The sequence below is a fragment of the Delphinus delphis genome, chromosome 15 (assembly GCF_949987515.2).
Source record: "Delphinus delphis chromosome 15, mDelDel1.2, whole genome shotgun sequence".
Classification (NCBI taxonomy): domain Eukaryota; kingdom Metazoa; phylum Chordata; class Mammalia; order Artiodactyla; family Delphinidae; genus Delphinus; species Delphinus delphis.
Genome location: NC_082697.1, coordinates 58,829,841 through 58,855,077, shown reverse-complemented (window position 1 = coordinate 58,855,077; position 25,237 = coordinate 58,829,841). Strand labels below are relative to the sequence as shown.

Genomic DNA, 25,237 nt, shown 5'->3' with positions numbered 1-25,237 from the left:
CACTTTAACAAATGCAATTCCATCAACAGCCCTATAGAGATCGGTAACCCAATTAAAGAGAAGGATGCTCAGAGAGGCTGGATGAGTTGCCCCAGCACACACAGCTGTGAAGAGATGAAGCTGGCCTTCAACCTCAGCTACACCTGAATCTGTGTCCTTCCCACCACACCTGGACGCCTCGAGGCTTGGGCAGATGCTAAATTCTCTGGACTCATATCGACACTTAACAGACATTTCCATTAAAGTACATATTTATCTCCCTATATCGTGATTACACGCAGATAATCGCCAGTCGCCCCTTCCAAAATGTGAATTCCTAGGGCTGGATCCTAGCTCTGCTGCTTATTAACTATGACGTCGGCAGCAAGTTATCAGACCTGAGCTTCAGTTCTTCAGTTTCTTCATCTGTAAAATGGCAATATTTGCAAGAACTATCTCACGGGGTGGTTGGAAGGATTAGATGTAAAGCACTTAGCAGAGAATCAGGCACGCAATGAATGTGCAAGAAATGATGCCTGTCTGGTAGCTGCAAGCAAGCGAAGTGACGCCAGCCTCGTGTCAAAGCTCGCTTCCACGCCCAGCCAAGAGCCAGGCATCGAAAATAGCATCAGCCGAAGCAAGCAGAGCCCACCCGCGGGATCCACACAGTCCTGAGCACAGCCTCACTTCTGTTCTTGTGCTCACGGGGTCCTAACTCCAACCACGACTGCAGCACCCTTAGGAGTTGCCCTAAAACACAACTGCTTAGAAATGAGGCTTGAAACCCACTCAATGCCCTTCTCAAGGGGACATCTGTGAAGGATGGGGCGGGTCCTCCAGGGGTCTCCAGGAAGTCAGGACGCAGGAGCTCCTTTGTCCCTACCACTGATCACTATCATTTGCTGGGGAAAATGATTGGCCTCACCGTTCCCAGATACAAAGCCGGAGGAAGTCTGTGTAGATAGAAGGGCGGAAATGACTTCTTCATTGATCATCTGACACTATGACCTGACCACAAAGTCAAACGTCAGCTTTCTTCTTACCTGTTTCACTGCATCCAGCAGTCGCTCCAGCAGAAATTGTCTTTTCATGTCATTGTTCTGTGATCCTAAAATGCAATGAGGCTTAATTAGTTTTGTTTGACATTCGCTTTCTGTTAAGACCCTCTGACATGTAGTGTACGGCTGTGCCCAAGTAGCATCAGCCTTCTCTTTAGTAAAATCAATAACAAGACCAGGTATCAATAATCTACATCATTACAATGAAGTTGGACCACTTTCCTGTTACTGCAACTCAGGAAAGCAGCTAAACTGTGTTCCCCAAATTTGGATGATGTTACTGGAATTGTCTAACTCAGGGTTTCTCGACCTTGGTGTCACTGACATTTGGACCAGATAATTCTCTGTGGCTGCCCTGTGAATTGTTAAGATGTCTGTCAGCATCTCTGGCCTCTACCCACTAGACACCATTAGCGTGTGCACACACAGACACAGACACACACACACACCCTAGCTGTGGCAACAAAAATGTCTTCAGATACTGCCAAATGTCCTCTGGGGAACACAATTGCCCCCAGTTGAGAACCAATAGTCTAACTTAAAATGTAAGTTTCCTAGTACTGCAGGCACTGCTTGTTGGCTGACCTCACCATCATCTCCAATATTATTTTTCCATGAAAAACCTAATTACTCCTGTTCTCAGCCTCTCTTGTAAGGCTGCCCGTAAGAAGTTCTAGCTAATGACACGTAAGCAGAGAGCACTGGGAGGGATCTGGGGAAATTATGCCATCCTTATAAAAGAACAGATGTTAAGGGCTTCGTTCCTTCTTCCATCCTTCATGCCTTAATCATAAACACATCGGGTGGAGCCAGAGCAGCATCTTGCTACCTTGAGGCAACAAGCCTGCAGCGAAGGCCAAGAGAATCACAGAGACACCAGCCCCGATGTCATTTTGCTGCTGAACCAATACTAGAAATCTCATACTTCTCACACAACAAACAGTTCCGTTTGTTCAAGCATTGTACGTTGATTGGGCTGTTACTTACAGCCAAAAGCATTCTCAACTGATACACATGGCATACACCAAACTCCCATTTAAGAGGGTGTGGGGCAAGGACACTTCAAAGCCCCAGGCAGACCACTGTCAGAACCACATATGATGCTCCACAAGAGATCCAGTGACTCCAATCAACAGAGCCACAGCTACATATTGTGATGCACCAGACACAGAACACAACTGTTTCAAAGGAGACCCAAATTTAGAGTTTGTACAAGGGCAGATGCTCCATACTGCAGGCCTTGAATTGCCACTGAGCTGCTTCTCTCTTGGGCAACTCAGCCTGGGCTTCACCAGGGAGTACCAGCAGGGCATCACCTTAGAGATGGTCAGTGATTCATGTAAGTCACGCCAGGGCCACCCGGTTGCTAACAATTGTAACTGTGTGGTGAGCACTTCCTGCATGCCAGGCACAAAACTGAGTCCTCTGAATGCATTGTGCCCTGTAATTTTCACGACCACCCTACCAGCCAGGTAGTAGGATCCCTGAGTCGCAGATGGGGAAACTGAAGCTCAGAGAAGACAAGCAATTACATGCATTGACCCACTCGGTAATTATTTAACTTCTACTGTGTGCCAGGCAATGTTCTACGTGCTGGGGACACAGGAGTTAAATGGTATAAAAGAACCATCTTCTCATGGAGCGAAAATTCTCTTAGGAAGAAACAAATAGCTCCTAAGTAAACTAATAAAGATGATGTTAGAGAGTCATACTAGAAAGAAAAACAAAATGGGGTGATGGGACAGGGAGGAAGCAAGAGGGCCACGTCAGCCAGGGCAGTCAGGGAAGGCCTCTCTGCACACGTAGTATCTGAGCTGAGCCCTTTGTAACAAGAAGGAGCAGCCATGGAAAGATATAGAAGACCAGCAATCCAGGCAGAGCAAACGGCCAGGGAAGAGAGGAAAGAACAGTTTGGCTTCTGGTCTTCCAGGACCCAAAGGAAGCCTCTTATGACTTGAGCAAAAAGCAGAAAAGGGGAAAAAGAAAAGAAAAGGGGAGGCAAAGACAGACAGGCAGGGGCCAGTAACAAAGGTCTTGTAGACCATGATAATGGGTTTAGGTTTTGTTCTGTATTTGAATACTAATAGTTGGAACCGTTGGACATCCCTGGTGGTACAGTGGTTATGAATCCACCTGCCCATGCAGGGGACACCGGTTCAAGCCCTGGTCCGGGAAGATCCCACACTGCGGAGCAACTAAGCCCGTGTGCCACAACTACTGAGCCTGCGCTCTAGATCTGCAAGCCACAACTACTGAGCCCGCATGCTGCAACTACTGAAGCCTGCGAGCCTAGAGCCCGTGCTCTGCAACAAGAGAAGCCACCGCAATGAGAAGCCAACGCACCGCAATGAAGAGTAGCCCCCGCTCACCGCAACTAGAGAAAGCCTGCGCACAGCAATGAAGACCCAATGCCGCCAAAAATTAGTTAATTAATTAATTTTTTAAAAAAACACATCAAAAAAAATAGGTGGAATGGTGACCCCGACTGGAGATCGTGCCCCTCAAGCGTTGTTAGGACTACCACACGGGCTCCTGCCTCACCCCAGGCCCGGAGATCAAACCAGTCAGTCGACTCTCCATGGACACACAGTAATACAGCTGACTTCCCAAGCTCTGCCACTGCTATTTTTTCTGGAAGAGGTCTTGAGAAAGGATAGCTCACGCATCCTTCCCACCAGACCAGAGGCCATCTTGAAGCGTCATTCAGGATGGCTAGAGACCCCACCGACCCTAGGCCCTCAAACATTGCTCTTGACACCTGTGTCTATCAAAACACCCTGCTCTTCGTTTAGCAGCAGGTCTAGTTTCAGCTCTTCTCTAACACCAGAATTGGGAAGTCAGGCTTGCTTTCCTCCTTTTTCCAAGTACTGCACCCAACAACTCTACTTGCCCTTGGGCAACGCCAACTGGAAACTCGACAAGGTTTTCCCCCCTGAAGTGCTTTTGCTATTCTTTCTGATCATAAAAGTAATTCATGTGATAGAACTATCATATAACCCAGCAGTTCTGGGTATATACACAAAAGAATTGAAAACAGGGTCTTGAAGAGATACTTGTATGCTTATGTTCACAGCAGCATTATTCTCAGTAGCTAAAATGTGGAAGCAACCCAAGTGTACACCGACAGATGAATGGATAAGCAAAATATGTATGCATATACATACAATAGATATGATTCAGCCTTAAAAAGGAAGGAAACTCTGCAATATGCTACAACACAGATGAGCCTTAAGGACCTTATGCTAAGTGAAACACACCAGACACAAAGAGATAAATACCACATGACTCCACTTATATGAGGTACTAAGAGCAATCAAAATCATAGAGAGAGAAAGTAGAATGGTGGCTGTCAGGGGGAGGGGAGGGGAGAGAATGGCGGTTAGGGTTTCATAGCTACACATCTGCAGTTTAACAAGATGAAGAGTCATGGGGACGGATGGTGGGGATGCTGCACAGCAATGTGAAGGTATTTAATACCACCAAACTACACTTAAAAATGGTTAAGATGGCAAACTTTATGTTACGTGTATTTTACCACAATTTAAAAAAAAAGAGTAATTCATGTGAAAAAATACAATAATGACAAGTCAGGGGGAAATAAACAAAGAAAATAAAAATCTCCATCATCTCACTACTGGTAATTGTTAGCGCAGTGACTCTCACGCTTTCACAGGCACACGCATCTCCAAGCAGGTTCTAATTCAGAAGGGCTGGGCGGGGCCTGGGATTCGGTATCTCTCACAAGGTCCCAGATGATGCTGCTGCTGCTGCTGGTGCCTGACCCACCGTGAAGAGCAAGGATACAGCAGCTACCCCTAGTGACATGCATGATGATCCCAGATCTCTGTGATGGAACTGTTCCACTGCTTTTTCTAGAAAGGTCAGCAGCCTCCTCTGCCTCACCCTGCAAAGCCTCTCCACCGTGGGAAGAAAGCCTGTTCTCTAGAGAGAAACAGCCTGAGGTGGTGCAGGTCTCGATCCACCACACACCCACCCTCGCTGACGCGATCTCTCCCCAGACAAGAAGTGCACTTGGGGCTTCCCTGGTGGCGCAGCGGTTAAGAATCCGCCTGCCAATGCAGGGGACACGGGTTCGAGCCCTGGTCCGGGAAGATCCCACACGCTGCAGAGCAGCTAGGCCCGGGCGCTGCAACTACTGAGCCTGCTCTCTAGGGCCCGCAAGCCACAGCTACTGAGCCCACATGCACCACAACACTTAAGCCTGCACGCCTAGAGCCCGTGCTCCACAACAAGAGAAGCCACCGCAGTGAGAAGCCCGTCGACACAACTAGAGAAAGCCCGCATGCAGCAACGAAGACCCAACGCAGCCAAAAATAAATAAATAAAATAAATAAAATTTAAAAAAAAAAGAAATATTCCAATGAATGAAACATACGAAATGTCAGTAATAAGCAAGACACATTCCTTTGGGGAAACTGTTAAAAAAAAAAAAAAGAAGTGCACTTGAAAAAGACAGTCCTGACCCCTGAAAAGGCACCTGTGGCCATCCCAGGCCTGAACAGGGATGAAGAGAAGCGGGTCTCGTAGGGCAGAGGGAGTACGGGTGGCCTTGGGAGCATTCACCGACGGCAGGGGTGCCCAGGAGGCCCATGGCCCTGAGGAACAGTGGAAGGAGTGCTAGTGGGAAGTCACAAGGCATCGGGAGTTCTCATCCCGGCCGGGCTGCTTGCTGGACACGTGACACGGACAGTCACTTCCCTTCTCGGGGCACTGGTTTCTGCATGAGATCACACCCTCCTAGCTCTGCAGTCTGCGAGTGTGGGGTGTCTGTGGAGACAGGCAGGCAGAGCAATCGATGCTAGCGGGCTCTTTCCTACCTTCTCCCAGGGACCAAGAGGAGAATACAGGACCCCTCCCAGGGCAAGAAGAATCTTCCAGCCTCAATGGCTGCAACCACTCAAGAGGAGTAGGGAGCCAGTGCCCACCTACTGAGCCTCAACTGTGGGCTAAGCCATTAACTGACTGGCATCTAATCCTTGACAAAGAAGGAAAGGTGGCTCCACTCAACAGAGCACTGGGGCTGAGAGGAAAAGACCTTCACCCATGGAAGTGCTTAAGGAAGGATTCAATTTCAAGTCCACTGGCTCAGCCATCTGTGAAATCCTGCTCACCCTCAACCCCTGTAACAAACCTGCAGTGACAGCCCCACTGCCAGTTCAGGAATGATTTCTCTATGAAACCCCAGCCTTTCTGCTTCCTCCCTTCTGTCAGGATAGCCCTGAGTCAACACTATCAACCAGATGAGCCAGAATAGGCTTCTTTTTTTTTTTTTAATTGGAGTATAGTTGATTTACAATATTGTGTTAGTTTCAGGTATACAGCAAAGTGATTCACAGAACAGGCTCCATCAAAATGAAAATAGAGCACCATCAAAATGAAAACAGAAAGGCACCCCGGGGAATACACCCAGGGTCCACAAACCTGTCAGAGAAATGCAGTGATCTCCTGAGGCTCTAACTTAGAAATCACCTGCGTTTGAAAGTCAGTCATCTGGTTCAGGTGCATCGCTGTTGTCTTTCATGTTTAGAATCCTTAAGATCCTACACTATTTTTTCCCACAAATCTCTAGCCTTCAGTGACCTCCTGGGGAGAGAGAGCGGGGATTCAGAGTAGGACAGGGCAGGTTTGAATCCTACATCATCAGCTATGTGACCAAGGACAAGTTACTTAACCCCTCTGCACCTCCTACAGCTTTTTTTTTTTTTTTTTTGCTGCATTGGGTATTTGTTGCTGTGCGTGGGCTTTCTCTAGTTGTGGCGCGCAGGCTTCTCATTGCGGCGGCTTCTCTTGTTGCGGAGCATGGGCTCCCGGCACATGGGCTTCAGTAGTTGTGGCTCGTGGGCCCTAGAGTGCAGGCTCAGTAGTTGTGGCGCACAGTGTGGGTTCAAACCCATGTCCCCTGCATTGGCAGATGGGTTCTTAACCACTGCACCACCAGGGAAGTCCCCTCCTACAGCTATTAATGAGTGAATGGATACCATGCACCTAGAACAGTGCCTGGTATACACCAAACACTTTATACATATTAACTCTTATTGCTGTTGCTGTGGGCAATCCTATACCTCTGGCTCTAACAAGTCCTTTCATCAGGCTTCCTTCTCTCCAGAGCACAGGCAAAGCAATCCAATCCTGGCCTCTGTGTTCACTGCCCTGGGGGAGTATAAAGGTGAAAAAGCTTCTCTGCCATGTGGGGAGGGGAAAACCAGCAAGATGCCCCCAAGGCACTCTACATATATCCTTCTCCAATCCCTGTCACAACCCAGGAGGTCAAGGTAATCATGGTGCCCATCCACAGAGGGAGTTAGGTCACTTGGGCAAGGCTGCACACACACACACAACGGTATTTCCCTGCCTCTCTATGCAGTGGCAGAGGGAAAGTCATTTCTCTGCTCGAAGGCCAATCCTTGCAGTGCACTCAGCGGGCATAATGGAGAAAAGAAAAAGATGGTAAGGTTCTTTGGGTGCCCACTGCAGGCCAGGAATTCTGCCCGAGGTCAGGCAGCAAAGCAGTGCTGAGACCCTGATCTGCCTCACCTCTTCCACAGCACACTGCTGGCCTTCTGGGGGCCAGGGAAGCCTGACTGAAAAAGCGGGAACTTGAACTGCGCTTAAAAAAACAGGAAGAACTAGAATACAGAGTAGGTAAACCCATAAAGATAGAAGGCTACTACTTAATAGGTACAGGGTGTCCTCTGGGGGTGACGAGAGTGCTTTGTAACTAGATAGACATGGTGGTTGCACACTACAAAGGTACTAAGTTGCCACTGAACTGTTCACTTTTAAATGGTTAATTGTTTTTATAACTGTTAAATTTCTAACTTAACAGTTGTTAATTGTTCTAATTGTATTAAAAGCATACATGGTTTCACATTATCTGAAATTCACCTCCGTAAGAAAATACTGTATGGAAAGGACTGCAACAGGTAGATTAGAGCACATTCTAAGCCAAAGAAGCCACCACAGCAGAGTCCCCTAGGGGTGGGACAAGACTTCAGGTAGTGCCCAGACCCCCACTGAAACACAGGGAAGAAAAGCCAAGCTCACTTCTCTCTCATGTTTCTGATTACACTGACGGGAGTGTCTGTTTGAGGCTAGTAAGTCCTTAACTTCTGCATCACTCAGGCACCTAACAGGAAACAGCAGGCACTCTCAAATAAGGAGACTTCAAGGAGGTTTACTTAAAAGGGCCTTACAGAGAAGTGGTGGCGAGAAGCGATTCTCAACCAGGATTTCATGTCCCCGCCCCCACAAAAAAAGGGCATTTGGCAATGTCTAGAGACATTTTTGGCACAACTAGGGGGCTGCTCCTGGCATCTACTACAGTGTACAGGACAGCCCCACGTGACAATCATCCAGCCCGAATGTCAACAGTGCCACAATTGGGAAATTCTGCCCTAACTTAAGTTTGATTGTCCCATTTCACAGATGATGAAACTGAGGCTCCGAGAAGTTAAAAAACTTAAACCTCTACTTGTGCTCTGAACCCCATCTCCTCTCACCTGCTCAAGGACATACTCCAGCAACGGTCCCTCTTTTTCCCACATCGTCAATTCTTTCTTATCATCTATGCAATCCCTACAGCATACGGGGATGTCATAATACCTCCCCCAAGTTTAATAAAAGCCGTGCCTTGCTCCCACGTGCCGCTCCAGCCTCCAGTTCATTTCTCTGCTGCCCTGTCCAGCACAGCTCTTCCTTCACGAGAGCAGCCAGGCCCTCTGTGAGGGCCACCCCTTCCACAATGGCTGTTCCCAGCTCTGGCCAAAGGCCCTTTTGTTCCCATCTCCTCCTGCACCGAATTATCTACACAGGGGCCATAACATCTGGAACACAACAAATGACTTACTGACATTATATAACAAACACATGATACATTCAATGATATTATATGATTTGTTCAATGCACCCTGCAAAACTGCAATTAACGTGGCATTTCTATGGAGCCCTGTAAGCATGTGGAGCATTGTCTCAGATGATTTGTGTTTCTGGTTCCCCTCCTCACAGAAGGAACTCGACAACTGTTGGATCAAGACTCCGGGGTTCGGTTCTGTAGTCCCTCAAGCGGCTGCTTTAAATGGAGAGGACCAGAATGCCCTCGTGCATGCAACGCATATTGCATGAGTGAAGCACTAGTTTTGTCTGCATTAGCACATGAACAGATAAAATGGACAATCATTCACCCCCAAAGGCAGGGCACTGGGTCCCAGCATTGTGGGGTAAAGTGGCACAGCTGGAGGAGGACAAAAGGACAGACCTTCCTTCACCACACAATGGAAAGAGGCAGACTCTGCTTGGAGGCAGATGGGCTCGGGCCACCCAAGTGGACTTGTGATGCATAAAAACAAAGACTGGGTCAACAGTGGACTCATAAATGGGCAAAGAATTCCCTCTAGAGCAGAGGTCGGCAAATATTTTCTGTAAAGAGCAAAATGGTAAATACTTTTGGCTTTTCAAGCCAGATGGTCCCTGTCACAGCTACTCAATCAGAGTGCAAAAGCAGCCAGAGACAACAGCAAGAATGGGCGTGGCTGGGTTCCAATAAAGCTTTATTTACAAAACAGGTGGCCAGCCCAGTTTCCCAATCCTTGCTGCAGAAAATAAAAAGAATAACTGCAGTGTGCAAATACTTTGAAGAGAAAGTGTATCTTCCCTCATGGTTGGAGAAATGCAAATTATAAGCTTACCAAATCAACCACCACATGTTACCACTGTATGACTACTAAGTTCACCAAGAAACATTTAAACTGAAATTCCTCATTGCTGGCAAAGCTCCGGGGAAACACAACGGTCAGAATGGCCATCATCAAAAAGTCTACAAATAACAAATGCTGGAGAGGGTGTGAAGAAAAAGGAACCCTCTTGCACTGTCAGTGGGAATGTAAATTGATACAGCCACTATGGAGAACAGTATGGAGGGTCCCTAAAAAACTAAAAATGGAGTTGCCATATGATCCAGCAAGCCCACTCCTAGGCACATATTTGGAGAAAACTCTAATCCGAAAAGATACATGCACCCCATGTTCACAGTAGCACTATTTACAATAGCCAAGACATGCAAGCAGCCTAAATGTCCATCGACAGATGAGTGAATAAAGAAGATGTGGCACATATACACAATGGAATACAACTCAGCCATAAAGAAGAATGAAATATTGGCATTTGCAGCAACATGGATAAATTTAGAGATTATCATACTAAGTGAAATAAATCAGACAAAGAAAGACAAATATATGTTATCACTTATATGTGGAATCTAAAAACAAAATTATACAAATGAACTTATTTACAAAACAGAACCAGAGCAAGTTGTTGAACTTCTCCGACTCTTAATTCCCTCATCAGAAAATGGAAGTGAAAGTGAGTGCTGCTTTTATACAACAGGGATGAGTAGTTGGGATGGAGGCTACATGGCCCACAAAGCAGAAAATATTTACTATCTGGCCCTTTACAGAAAACGCTTGCCAACTCCATCCTAGAACATCATAAACGGAATTTACTTTCTTTTCCTACAATGAGAGAAAGGTTAAATAACTGCAGCATGTCAATTTAGTGGAACGTTACGTAGCATTTTTAAATAATTGTGAAGAGAAGGAACATGGGTAAATGCTATAATAAGTGAAAACGCTAATTCAAATGTAGACTCAATGCAATTAGGTAAAATGCATATGCTTTGAACATAGAAGTGGAATACCTAAAAATCTGAATATTTAATATGTTAGAAAGGTATAGTTATAGGTATATTGTTTTCACAATAGTCTTTAATGTCATTTGGGGGTTTTGCTTTTTTTTTTTTTTAAGGTGGAGGAGGAAAGAGCAGATTCCAAACTATGCAGTCACAGGCAAGGAGAAACGGGGTGCCAGTGGGCAAGTTTCCCCCGTCGTGGGAAGCCGGGGAGCACAGGCCTCTGAGGGCTTCTGGATGGGTGAGCAGAAGTCAGGGCTGGGAAAGGGTCCTCACTCCCCCTGGAGGCCTCAGGCTGCTCCTCCCACAGCCTTTCCCACCTCAGCAAAAGGCATCCTCACCTGTCCAGCTGCTCAGGAGTCACCCTCGCCTCCCTCGGGTCTCTGCTGAGACATCACCTTCCCTGCAAGGTCTTCCTTGACCACCTCCCCCACCAAATGACAAGAGCCCTCCCTCCCCCTTCAGTTCATCCTCCATCCAGACAACAAGTGAGACAGACGCCACCCTCCCCCTTCAGTTCATCCTCCATCCAGACAACAAGTGGGACAGACGCCACCCTTGGGCTCTGGACTGGGCATATGATCCAGGCATAGGCAGCCAGAGCCACGGTGATGGGTTGGTTCCAGGATGGCCGCGAGGCCAGCCAGACCACTATGAGTCAGCCCCAGGACTTCTGCCGGAGCAACTGGAAAAGGCCTGCCCACTTGGGTGTTGCTACATTGTAGGATGTGACCCAAGAGCTGCTAGTGGCCGTCTTGCCTCCATGGAGGGGAGGCTGCCTGAGGGTGAAGCCAACAGAGAGGAAAGTATTGAGAGTTGCGAGCCGGACAGAAAGGTGATCCTGATGACTCTCTAAGCACCAGCTGAGGCTGAAGCCAGGCTATCCCTAGACCTTTCCAGCACAAGATGCTTTAAACTCCTATTGTGCTGGAATCAGCTTCCACCACATGTAATTGAAAAAAGAGTCCTGGGGAATTCCCTGGCGATCCAGTCGTTAGGACTCGGTGCTTTCACTGCTGGGGCCCGGGTTTGATCCCTGGTCGGGAAACTAAGGTCCCACAGGCTGCGTGGCACGGCCGGGTGTGTGGGAGGAAGAGTCCTGGTTAACGTACCCATTACTCTAACATTTTGGGTACATTCTTTCAATTCCCTTCAACAAACACTGACAGTACAGCCCTCTGCTAAGAAGATGCACCCAACTGTCATCCAACAAATGACTGCTGAATGTTGAACCCTGAATTTCTGGCCAGGCTCTGCTGCTACCAGTGCCTCACTCTCACTGGCAGCATTTTTTGTGTTGGGTCTTCGTTGCTTCGCGCGCGAGGGCTTTCTCTAGTTGCGGCAAGCAGGGGCTACTCTTCACTGCAGTGCGCAGGCTTCTCAATGCAGTGGCTTCTCTTGTTGCGGAGCATGGGCTCTAGGCACGCGGGCTTCAGTAGCTGTGGCATGCAGGCTCAGTAGCTGTGGTGCACGGGCTTAGTTGCTCCGCGGCATGTGGGATCTTCCCGGACCAGGGATCAAACCCGTGTCCCCTGTATTGGCAGGCGGGTTCTTAACGACTGTGCCACCAGGGAAGCCCCTCACTGGTAGCGTTTTAAACAGGTGCTATTGCTTTGGCGGAAAGAGCAATCAAGAACCATCAACACTTTCATGTTAACACTACTTCAGGGAAATCATCCCAAAGACATCATCAAAAGGAAGAAAAACTACCTTGAACAAAAATGTTCACTGCATCATTATGTATAATAGGAACAAAAAGGAAAAAAAGGGGGGGGATAAGTTTCCACAAGTAAAGTCAGTAATTTAAAAGTTATGCCATATGTGTAATGATGGATTACTGATGGATTATGAAGTCCATAAAAGTGACCAAGATGAAGACCATGTAGCAATATGATAAAGTTTTATCCAGAAATGTTAAGGGTAAAAGCAAAATGTGAATTTACATGATAGTGATAAAATTACTTCAGCCTATGTCAACATTTCTCCAGCTTTTTCTCATTCTCCATCAGGATGCTTTTTAGACATTTTTTCCTTAATCACCCCCGCCATGAAATTTTAATACCACAGATATATCATACATCATGCATATCTGTGCTTCAGACACAAGAATAGATGTTTCTCCCCCACAGGGGTGATATCACCCCGTTGAGAGTGCATGGCCTGTGTGCAGGCAAGACGGTAGCAGGACAGGAGGTGCTTTATCCGGGATTATGTTCACATTGCCAGAATTTAGAGAATTTAGTTCCAAAATTCAAGACCTCTGAGCATCTGACTTCCTGTTGGTCACCCGGGCAGAGCCATGCAACCGGGAAGTGGGAGAGTGGAGATCCGTGGGACTGAGTCCACTGCCACTGGCTCACAAGAGAGGCGGGCAGTCAAATGTTTGCTGACAGTGGAACAGTTTCTTCTTACAATCTGCCGTAACAGATCAGCCCAGTGCCTTCATTGGGGGAGAAAATGGTGATATCATCACTTTTTCTGCTTTGAATGACCACAGCTATTCTTTTTTCCGTTCACTCATTTCAGCTGATTCTTTTTTAACCATTTTCTAAATTGAAGGATAGTTAATTTACGGCGTTGTGTTTCAGGTGTACAGCAAAGTGATTTGGCATATATATATATATATATATATATATATTCCTTTTCAGATTCTTTTCCATTATAGGTTATTATAAGATATTGAATATACTTCTCTGTGCTATGCAGTAGGTCCTTGTTGTTTACCTGTTTTATATATATTAGTGTATATGTTATTCCCAAACTCCTAATTTATCTCCCCCTCCACCATCAGCTGATCCTTTACTCCAAATACAAGCCACTGCTGGAGATGACGCAGTCAATGCCAAAGAAAAAATCATGACCTTCAACATTCCAGAAGAATAAGAAAAAAGCTGCCAAAATGAACCTAAACATCAGACAAGACACAGCAGTAAATTACCCACTAAGCCCCCAACTCTGGTGTTTCAGGCCCTTACAGCTTGTCTGCTTCACTCATTATTTGACCTCTCTGGGTCTGGCTTTCCCCAGGCCTTGAAATGGGGGTTTCAGGGTCTTTCTAACTTAAGAAGGATTTGTGACAGAGTAATTATTGATGGAAATGAGCATCAAGTAGCTTCAACTGTAAAGTCTTACCAAAGACAGTGCCTGAGAATCATAATGACTTTCTGACTCTACAAGTCCTATTTTCCCCAGTAAGAGCAAAAGCATTATCTGAAAATCAGAATTCCTTAGCTAGTAGAGGCTGATCATCAAGTATTCCCACCTACTAGATTCTTTAAAGAGAAACAAGTAAATCATCACACTATCACACTGACACAACCACCGCATCCGGCAGGTATCCATCCTCCTAGCAATTTGTGTACTTCTACACACATACGTGAATCCATAAACATTGTTTTATGTGCATGTTTTGATGTGCATCAAGGTATATATTTTAAATATAATTCTGTACCTTGCTTATTTTTAGAGAACATTAATGTTGAGATATAGCCACAGTGATGTGTATAAATCTAATTTATTCCTTTTAACGTCTTTGAGGTTTTCCATCATGTGACCATACCGCATATATTTGTCCACTCCCCTATTAACGGTCATCTTAGTTGTTCCTGGCCCCATGATGCCCATTTATCTTGTGCATGCATTACCTAACCATTCCACTTCCTGGTTATTTGCACTTAATGTATTTGGCCTTGTACCCATCTTACCTCTGCCTCCACTCTAATATTTTCAGCTGCAAGACACAACAGACTCTAATTGCCAATTTATAGGCTACGCGAGAAACTGAGAAACATGTCAAAGTACACCAAAAGGATTCCATCAGCAAAATCCCACAAAGAAACCTAACAGGATAAACTGTTTCCTTCAAAAAAAAATGTCAAGGGGGCAAAAAAAACGAGGGAGATGAAAGAAAGGGGAACCCATAGTTTAAAAAAAGACTTTGTGCTTCAAAGGATACCATCAAGAAAGTGAAAAACAACCCACAGAACAGGAGAAAATTTTTTGTAAAGATATCTGATAAGGGACTTGTAGCCAGAAATTATATAGCATTCTTACAGCTCAACAATAAAAACAACCCAATTTAAAAAAAAAATGGACAAAGAAACTGAACAGACATTTCTCCAGATAAAATATACAGATGGCCAACAAGCACATGAAAAAATGCTCAATATTATTACTCATTAGGGAAATGCAAATCAAAGCCACAAAGAGATACCACTTTACACTCACTAGAATGGTTATTATCAAAAAGACTATTGGTGAGGACGGGAAGAAACCAGAACCTTTTTACAGTACTGTAAATGATGCAGGAATGCAAAATGATGCAGCTGCTTTGGAAAACAGTCTGACAGTTCTTCAAACACACTCAGCAATTCTGCTCTTAGATATCTATCCAAGAGAAATGAAAACATATTATCCACACAAAAACTTGTACATGAATGTTCACAGCAGCATTATTCATGATAGCCAAAAAGTGGAAGCAAGTCAATGTCTGTCAAATGATGAATGGATAAACAAAATGTGGAATGTCCATACAACAGAATATTATTCAGTCACAAAAAGGAATGAAGTACAGATATGTTACAACATGATGAATCTTAAAAACATGATACTTAGTGAAAAGAGACACAAAAGGTCACATATTGTATGATTTGATTTATATGAAATATCCGGAATAGGCAAATCCATAGAGAGAGAAAGTAGATTAGTAGTTGCCTGGGGCTGAAGGAACAGAAAATGAAGAACAGCTATTAATGGGTATGAAGTTTCTTTTTTTGGAGTAATGAAAATGTTCTAAAATTTATTATGGTGATGTTTGTACAATTCTGTAAATATGTTAAACATTAAAAAAAAACCTTAAAAAGAGAGAAAGAGACCTAAAAAAATTAAAAGACAAACCAATTTGCATTGTTTAAACCATATTTAGACCCTGACTTTTAAAAATACACTATAGGGAATTCCCTGGCAGTCCAGTTGTTAGGACTCAGTGCTTTCACTGCCAGGGCCTGGGTCCAATCCCTGGTCAGGGAACTAAGATCCTGCAAGCCACGCAGCGTGGCCAAAAAAAAAAATACACTATAAAATAAAATTATAAGGCAATCATGGAAATTTAACATTGAATATCTGATATTAATGAATTACTGCTCATTTCCTATACGTATAATGGAATTGAGTTATGCTTTTTTAAAAAGGAGTCCCTATATCTCAGAGAGAAATATTTTTTAAAAACTTTACAGATGAAATGATATAGGACTTCCCTGGTGGCACAATGGTTAAGAATCCACCTGCCACTGCAGGGGACATGGGTTCAATCCCTGGTCTGGGGAGATTCCACATGCTGCAGAGCAACTAAGCCCATGCACCACAAGTACTGAGCCTGAGCTCTAGGGCCCGCAAGCCACAACTACTGAGCCCGTGCGCCACAATTACTGAAGCCCCTGTGCCCTAGAACCCGTGCACCACAACTACTGACCCCACGCACAACTACTGAAGTCTGCGTGCTGCAACTACTGAGCCCATGTGCTGCAACTACTGAAGCCTGAGGGCCTAGAGCCCATGCTCCACAAGAGAAGCCACCGCAACGAGAAGCCCGCAAACCGCAACGAAAAGTAGCCCCCGCTCACCGCAACTAAAGCCCGCTCACCGCAACTACAGCCCGCGCACAGCAACGAAGACCCAACGCAGCCAAAAAAAAAAGAAGAAGAAATGATAGGATTTTCTGGGTGTCTAGGATTTGCTTCAAAATAAACTGGGGAGAGAGGTAGGAAGTACACAGGTATATGGGTGAAGTGTCATGAGTTGGTAATTGTTCATTAAACTATTCTCTCCACTTTTCTTTTTTGCTTGAAATTCTCTTTAAAAAAAAAAAAGCAAAAGAGAGTAAATATTTCCATGCCACATTATTTTATGTGCCAATTATTAATCCCATAGATGGAAAATACCTTGGACTTCCCCTTCCAATCCTCAGCAACCACTTTTTCTCCCTCAATTACAATCTTTCCAAAAGAAGTCTTTCATCCTTCATGGTTTTTCCTAAAAGAGCCATGTGTTGGTTTCCTTCTGTAATTTGTTTAACCTTAGACCTAATGAGTTTTTTAACTGAATTTTAAAACTTCCTTAGTTTTGATATTAAGTTGCTCCTTAAAGTATACATTGGTCCGTCTCCCTTGGCTTGTCAATTTCACTTGCTCCCAGTGAAGACAGTAGAGAGAATGGTCCAGAACTGTGAGCTCAAGGCAGACTCCATGGTCACATTAAAAAGAAGAGTTTCTCAGGGTGTTCTTACCCCAGCCCTTGTCCCAGAGCTGGGCCAGAAAACAACCCCACCTGAACCCCACAGGGGTCCTTACAGAAACAACAATAGCAGCTCTCAAGTTCCTGACTACATACCATGTAAGGAGCACAGTACCAATCGCTTTACGTGAGTAACGTTAGTCATTGCAACAAGCCTAGGATACAGGTACTATTATTTATCCTCATTTTGCTGAGACTTCAGAACGGCAGAGCAACTTGCTCTAAATCACACAGGTTTATGTGGAAGAGCAAGTATTTGAACCCAAACTGTCTGCCCCCAAGGTCTGCACTTATTCCAGGCTGTATTACCTCCTGGGTGGAAACGAGTTCATTGCATCTTTGTTGTGGTATCACTAATGTTCAAGGACCAGAAACTCTAGTGCGGCCAAAAATCATCTGACAACAGAAGCTGGACCATCTCCCAGGAAAACCCCCCTCCCCAGCTCCCGCATCAGGACCATCAATTTCACAAATCTTGCTCATGAATAGCAAAACAAAAGGCACCTAAGTTATGGAAAGTGATCCACAGAGTTAACTTAGAAGTTAAAGATGAAGAGAGACACATGGCCTTCACCTTGCCCTGCCTCAACCTCCAGAAATGCCTGAGTCCGAGGCCAGGGCCAGCTGGGCTGGTTGCAAGGATTCTGTAGAGGCTATTCCATGGTGAGGGGAAAACAGGCAGAAGGAGGGTAGGCGGGTCTTCCTAAGTAAATCCAGATCCCAGTCAGGGCAGCTGCGAGGCTTCCCTGAGTCACTCCCATCTCTACATACTACACCCAGGAATGACTTAGCACCAAAACACCAACGGACCTCATGAGTGGAAAGGGCTGAGAACACGCATCCAAGTCTAGGGACTAAACTTCAGAAACACTGAAGGCAAGCTGTCCACACATAACTCAAGCCTCCCACCAAAACCACCCCACTCCCCAGTGGGAGGGACAGGGTCAGACTGGGAAGGGCAGAGGTCCCCAAATGAGCTCAGCATTGGACAAGAGGGGAAGGGCTGCCGGGCAGGACTAGGGAGACCTCAAATGAGCTAGGAAAAGAAATGGAAGGAGCTGGAGTATGAAAAAATAACCAAAATACAAGAAGCAGAACCAGAGAGGGAAAATGAGGAGAACCAAGCGTCCTCTGAAACCGAGAGCTAGCGGGGGACACAAGGCTCAGGGGGCAGCAAACTAAGAATGAGACACTCTTTGCCTGTGTGTAGATCGGAGTGACTGGGACCAGGGGCCTGGGTAGTGGGAATGACTGGGGAGCAGGGGGATCAGTAACTGGAACTGGGACTCAGGGAGTCTAGGAGTTAGGAGGGACTGAGACACAGGAGGTCTGAGAACTGGGGGTCGGTAACTGGACTGGGGGGTCGGAGGATTGGGAGGGACTGGGGGATCTGGGGGACAGGTGTCCAGGAGCTGGTTGTAAGTGATGGACAGGAGTCAAGGGACTAGGAGTGCCTGGACCGGGGACGCCAGAAAAGTGCAGGTGACCAGAAGCCAGGAACTGGGCGTACATGGGGGTCAGGAAACTGGGAGCGATGGGACGGGGTCCGCGAGCGAGCGGGACGCGGGGACTCGGGGGCCGGAGTGTGCAGCCGGTGCGGCGGGAGCCGGGGCGGCTTGGGCGGGTGACAGCGGCCAGGCCTCCACTCACCGCTCATGGTGCCGCTCCCCGGGCCGGTGCCTGCCGTGCCGCCGCCACTGCCGCCACTGCCGCTGCCGCCCTCCAGACAGGCCAGGAGACGGCGCGCCCCGCCCTGCCTGCCGCCCCGCCCCGGAAGTACAGCCCAGCCGGCGCGGCCCCGCCCCCGACCCGGAACGTAAACACCCGTGCCGGGCGGCAGAGTTGGGGCGATGCTACACGAGCCGAGGCTGCTGGGCGCCCGAGGCAGACCGGAGACCCCCGCAGCGACGCCTCGCGATCCGCAAGGCGGGGACCGGACGGGACGCCTCCCCGCCATCCTGGGCTCACACCTCTGTCGGCGAGCCAGACGGGACGGTGGCCACGAGAAATGAGACAACGCGGTTCCAGAGAGCGCTAGGAGCGGAACGGGGAAATTTTAAAAGAGGAATGAGCCAAAGCGTGGGGACAGGGGAAGTGGGCAGTCCCGGGGGGCCACTCTCTGGAGACGACTTTAGAGACCAGAGACCTGGATGGTAAGAGGGAGACGGCCCGGGAAGATCGACGGGAAGGGTGTTCCAGAAGGAGGGGTTGACTGGAGTGAAAGGGTGAGCGAGAAAAGGGTGTGAGAGAGGAGACTGAAGAGGTAGGTGGAGGGCCCTGCAGACCATGGTGAATGGGTTGGACTTCCTGCCTTACTCTAAGGAGATAAGAGAATGCGAAATCTTTATAGAATTTAAGTAGGGGAGTGATGCAATGTGAATTTTAAGGTGATTCCTCTTCCTGGGTTGAGAATGAATTGTAGTGGGGCAGGGTGGAGAAGGGTCAGCTGGTTAGGCGGCCACCGCAATTGTCTGGCAAGAGATACTAGTGCCTGGGGCTAGGGTGGTGGCAGTGGTGTGAACGTAGATGGGTCGTGTTTGAAAGAAGGTCAGGTTACTGCCCCGTTTTACAGATAAGGGAAAGGGGACTCAGAAAGGTTAAAGGAGTGTTTTCCCAACTTGTTTTGCCCACAACCCAGAGTAAAAGAAAATGCATTTTACACCACAACCCAGTACACAAATACATACATTTAAGAAGCTGTTTAACAAAACAATTCTGTAGGTAATGTATTCTCTTCGCCTTTTCTTTTTTTCAATGCTGACTGAGACGATTGATCCACTCCTAAGTCTTGATCCACAAAACACTGAATTGAGGCCCCCACGGGGAAATGGAGCCAGAATTCCAGCCGAGTTCTGCGTGACCCACATCCCCATGGTCTTCCTACTACATTGCCTCTCAACACATACTCTCTGGCCCCTGGAAATTTACCTTTTGGATTCAGCAGAAATCAAGAGATCTTTGGAGAAGGATGCTCTGCAGCATTATTTATAATAGAGAAAAAATGAAAAGCACCAAAGCCAGGTTACAGAAGAATAGCTAAGCAAATCATGGCCCACCTCACAAAGAATCTCGTAGTTTAAAGTGCTAATTATAAAGGTTATGGAAATGCGAGGAAAGGCCAGTGATAATAGAATAAGTTTAAAAAAGCCCCATGCAGGGAACTTCCCCGTGGTCCAGTGGTTAAGCCTACATGCTTCCACTGCAGAGAGCATGGGTTTGATCCCTGGTCAGGGAACTGGTAAGATCCCACATGCCACACGGTTTGGCAAAAAAAAAAAAAAAAAAACACAAAGCCCCATGCAAAATGGTCTGTACACCATGATTACATGTGTCAAAGTCAAAATACAGCCATGTGCAGGGACTATGATAGAATGTAAAAATGAAAATACTTGTGTGTTTGGTTGGGGGGTTGTTTTCCCCATTTTCAACATTGTACTTTGTAGTTTTTGCTAATTTGTTATTCTAGTTAAAGAGTCAGTGTGTCTGAATCCCTCCTCTCCCCCGCAGAAAGCCTAGTTTAGGTCTGTCTGCCTCTGTAACTTTTGGTGAGACATCACATACTTGCTTCATGGAATTGTCATGAGGATACGTGTTATACCTTCTCCTAGCGCCCTGTACCCTTTCTTCATGGCACTTGAGATGGGATAGGTTATTGAACTTGTAGAGGGTGCTTTACATTTTCCACCACCAGCCACCCTCCTTTAAGTATTGTAATTCCTTCCTCCTGAGATTTAGCCTGGTACTGGAGGACCAAGAATCAAAAGCCTAAGGTCAGCAGCTCTTCTGGGCTTTTGAAAAAAATCTAAACTCATTGAGGGGGGTGAGGGGAGAAGGAAGAAGGCTTGTGAGAAACTAGGAGGAATATTCCCAGGCCATATAACAGAAAAGGAGTGTGTGCCTGCCCTCAAAGAGACTAGACCTCAAAGCACTAATAAAAACCATGATGGCAACGTAACTAACACAAAGTACTTAACATGAACCAGAAACTTTTCATGGGAATAAATGAATAATAAATGTATGTGTGTGTATATTTTCATTTAATCCTTAAAACAACGTTATAAATAGATACTATAATTATCCCCATTTTACAGATGGGGAAACTGAGGCCTAGAGTGGTTAAGTAACTCTCACAGTTACCCAATGTCTATAACTTCCTAGTAATAGAGTCTGGAGTCAAACTCAAAGAGCCAGTGCCTTCACCACTATACTGCGTTGTCTCCTATGGCCCTCAAAGGCCTGGAATGGAGCCATAATGGGCCCTGAGTGGGTAAAAAGTTCCCACCAAGTTTCCCCATACCCCAAACCTGACACAAAAGCCACAAAGCCCCAAGACCTTGAGGGTCTCTGCTGTGGTGCCAGTGGGCATCTTAACAATGATCAAAGTCAACAGATTACCAGAGGGCACTGCCTATTGCACAGCCCTTTCCATAGCAGCTCAGGACCTTTGCACAACCCAAGGAAGGCCGCCCTCTCCCAATAATGACTAAGATTGTAGCCCAAAGAGATGAGGAAACTCAGAAATGGAATTAAATTGATGTGAAGAGAAAAAAGGGAATAGATCAGAATGTCTGGGTTTAAATCTGGCCCTGCCATTTACCGGCTATGTGATCTTGCTCTGATTCTGTTTCTGTCATCATCTGTAACAGGCAGATAATAATGATCCACCTACCTTGTGGTTTGTTGTATATATTAAATGAGTTAGTACAGGTAAAACACTTGGAACGACCCCTAGCACATTAGTAAGGGTAAATAAGTGCTAGCTATCCTTATTACCTGCGTGTAGATGCAAGAACGATACCTAGTACCCATTTATCACAGTTTGCAACTACACGTTTATTTATATGATTGTAATAATGCCTGATGCCTCCATGAAGCTGAAAGCTCACAAGGTCAGGAACTGGCCATGCACTGCACACTGAATTAGTGTGGCTGGCTCTAGGCTTCTCCTGTAGATAGAAAGTACATAGGATAACCTTGCTTTCCTTTAACAATAAAAAGAAATCCAGTCTGTCGTGAAATGTGTGTGTACACGTATAGGAGAGAAGTGGTCTAGCCACAGAAACGTGTGACTATGGAATCCACACATTGCAGTGCTTTTTTTTTTTCAGTGAGTCAATTTAATCATGAAACCAAGGAAGTTTCCACAGCTAAGCTCCCAACAGTAAGGTAGAAAAATATATCTAACAAAGATTTTCCAGAATTAGAGAACAAAAAGCCATATCATCCACTGATAAGTACAATCATCCTAAACAGATCCGACACATCATCCTTTTCTTCTGACAAAAGGTTTTCCAAGTAGCTCTATACCATTGAAATGGTTAATTAGCTGGGAAAACTGATTTCTCCATCCCCGTGACACTCGAGGCAGCTAGCAGGCTGTTGCAGTAGTCGTTTGTTTTTGTGGTGACAAGAATGGTTGCACCTTCCTCCATGGCTGGGAGTGGAAAGAAATGGTCAGAGTCGACCTTTGGTTTGCTCCTGACACAGTCTTCACACGTACATTCTTCCACTGTGTACCCGAGGCCTCTCGAAAGAAGAGTTTCCGCACCAGTCCCGCCATCGTCGCTCTCATACAGGTCTGCGTTCGCATCCTTCTGGAGAGCCGGTCCTGATTATGCAGAAACAGAACTGTTAACCTAAACTTTTCAGGGCGCGTGGTTGTGCCAGACTTAACAGCACACATCCGGGATCAAAGCAACGTGAGATGTGTCTCTTCCCACAGAACCAATAAGTGGGTCCTACACTAGAAGTCATGAACTGACAGACCGTGGGCCACATTGGGTTCAAAGACATGCTTGGTTTAGGGCGTACAGTGTTTTTAAGTGTTTGCTTGTCTGTTTTACATTGGCCCACATTTGAAAAGCAAGAGACTTTACATACAAATCTAGACAACTGGCCTCTTTTTTTTTTTTTTAAGAAAACAAAATGTGGCCACTAGGAGCCAACATTCCTACATGGAAACAATTGGGAGTCGATAGCACCTGTCTCCTTCAAGCAGGGCATGGGCTCCCCTATCGCCGAAGCCTCAAGCAGCCCACTACGTTCATTTCTCACACACTTGGCCCTTGGATGCATTAAGGTACTGAGCCTTTTTACACATGTGAAATGACAAATTACCATATGTTACAGCACACCAAAATCAGTCTTGGGTGACACTTTAGAATTCACAGTAAAGATGCTTCTCTTGCAGAGCATTTTGTGGCAGATTACTTTTTTTTTAAAATGAATCTGTCATGATCACAGAAGGAAGGAGTCTCCACTACATCCCCATATGTGTCTATGAAGGCACGTTTACTACTTCCTCAACCTTCTGCAGTGTAACTCCATCTTCCAAAACGTCACACTAAAGTCACTCCCCACCTGTCTCTCAGACCCCAGGCAAAAAACGAGAAATGAGTCAATCATATGGAAGAGCCATCTCCCTCCCTTTACTGCACTAGAAAGCAAATAAGGTGGATGCTTTACAGATTATGCATGGAAAATACACGCATAAAGAAATAGGGCAATGGCTGCAAAGTGTTCGGGAATTAGATCATGGGCAAAGGTGCTGAAATATTTTTATCTTACAAAGCCTTTAAGTAGAACATCCACTTCTCTGGAACTGGTTCTCTACTGCTTAATAAAGATAAAAATCTTTGAGATGATTGTTTAAATAATCCAGGAGCAACTGGTATTCATTTCTAGCATTTTTCGCAGTAAAATGTTCACTCAAGCAAACAACACTTATATTTGTATGAAAATATGGCCACGGATCTTGCCAAATATACTTTTCCCAATAGTACCAAACCTGGCTAGCTGTTTCTGATAGCATGACGTTTAATCAATGTGCTAACTTTGTCAAAGAGATGGATGTTTCCCAAGGAAGCCTCAGTACTTCAAAAGAGTAATTAGAAAAAATGTTGGGGAAGGCTGACATTGTAGGACATCAGCAAAGAAGGTGTAAAATTCGAAAAGAAAGCTCGCTTCTTCCAAGAGTTCTTTTAACCTGTCATCTAACACACTCAAAAGGGCCCTTACCGGACGAGATACTCAACATGAAAAAAGAAAAGGAACTGAAATTCACCATAGCCACCTCTTGGAGACAGATTTCAAAGATCAACCATCAAACCAACCTGTGTTTTTAAATTCGTCCTTTAATGGCTCGGAGCTCATCTTCCTGAGCAAGAACATCAACACGAAAACTGTCAAAGAAACGATCAAGCTGAGGCCCAAACAGGTCCAGAGAATTGCATTTGTTCCTTTCACTGAATTAAAAGAATGTCAGAGAAATAATGAACTGATAACATCATAACCACATCAAGTAAAGATTATTTGCCGTCCAATTCCCCTCATTCCTCAGCACTGACTTTTAAATTCTAAACCATACTTAATTAGGAGAGCTGATAAAAAATCTCTGCTGTTAACATTGCAGAATAAAATTGAGTTCAGTTCTGAATAATTGTTCGTTCCTGTTGGCATTTAAATGATTGCCTAATTTTCTTCCTCTTTTTGATCCAGAAAATATCACCACCTTCCCCGTAATATTTCTTCTTTGAATAAAGTCAATACAGAGAGAAGACTTCACACCAATGAGGAATTGTTCGAGCAGTATTACTTACTTGTATTACAATAACGCTGACATATTAGAGGAGGGGTATTAGGGCATCGAAGGTGACACGGTTTGCAAGCATTCAGCAATCTGTCAAAATATTCATTTTGGAAGCACTGTTGAGCCATCTGGAACCGGATCGCAAAAAGAAACAAGGAAACCACAGAAAGAACAGCATGGGAGGACAAGTAAAATCTCGTCGAGAATTCCCCAGCAAATGTAATGACAGCTGCTAGAATGTCGAGGGAAAAAAAGAACTTCACATCAATGACTTGGTTCTTATGGGGGCTGACTCTTGGTACCATGGCTAAGGATTTGAATACCAACACTAATTCCAGTTTCTAAGTTTGAGGCCTGGGTGGGGTAAGAGATGGGGCATATGTAGCAAGGACTATGGTTTATACCTGAAACAGAAACTGCTTATTTATAGAGGAAATTTCTCAGGCAGGTGACAGTTGCAGGATGTCAACAAGCCTGAGGCATCAAGCAGAAGGTTCAGTAACCATTTTGGGAGCATCTGTTTGTGAGCTGTGCTGTGTGATGGGCCCCAGGGAGAGAGATAAGACAAGGTCTGTGTCCCTTAAGAACTAAAAATCTAACAGAGGAGATAGAAATTCA

At 45.6% G+C, this 25,237-nt stretch overlaps 2 protein-coding genes across 2 annotated transcripts in view; both read right to left on the bottom strand.

The window, feature by feature from the left end:
* The window catches only part of SNX29 (sorting nexin 29), a 548,807-nt gene extending 530,058 nt beyond the window's left edge, over positions 1-18,749 (bottom strand). Inside the window, exons 1-2 of the mRNA XM_060031763.1 lie at positions 18,682-18,749; positions 1,023-1,087 (exon numbers count right to left, since the gene is read on the bottom strand). Coding sequence (XP_059887746.1) covers positions 1,023-1,087; positions 18,682-18,688 — 72 coding nt within the window. The 5' untranslated portion in view covers positions 18,689-18,749. The remainder of the gene's footprint in view (positions 1-1,022; positions 1,088-18,681) is intronic.
* A 3,394-nt stretch (positions 18,750-22,143) lies between these two features.
* On the bottom strand, positions 22,144-24,924 carry TNFRSF17 (TNF receptor superfamily member 17). The gene is made up of 3 exons (XM_060033051.1): positions 24,630-24,924; positions 24,144-24,275; positions 22,144-22,639 (listed from the first exon to the last, which is right to left on the bottom strand). Exons 1-3 carry the CDS (start codon positions 24,922-24,924, stop codon positions 22,350-22,352), a joined length of 717 nt encoding a protein of 238 aa, XP_059889034.1. The 3' UTR covers positions 22,144-22,349.
* Between the last annotated feature and the right edge of the window lie 313 nt (positions 24,925-25,237).

What these genes read in the sequence shown, in the direction of transcription:
- TNFRSF17 (XM_060033051.1), bottom strand. Translation starts at nt 24,924, where the DNA reads ATGGTACCAAGAGTCAGCCCCCATAAGAACCAAGTCATTGATGTGAAG. An exon ending in TCAGCGTTATTGTAATACAA is followed by an intron (nt 24,276 to 24,629) that starts GTAAGTAATACT and finishes CTTTTAATTCAG; the next exon opens with TGAAAGGAACAAATGCAATT. An exon ending in GGACGAATTTAAAAACACAG is followed by an intron (nt 22,640 to 24,143) that starts GTTGGTTTGATG and finishes CTGCATAATCAG; the next exon opens with GACCGGCTCTCCAGAAGGAT.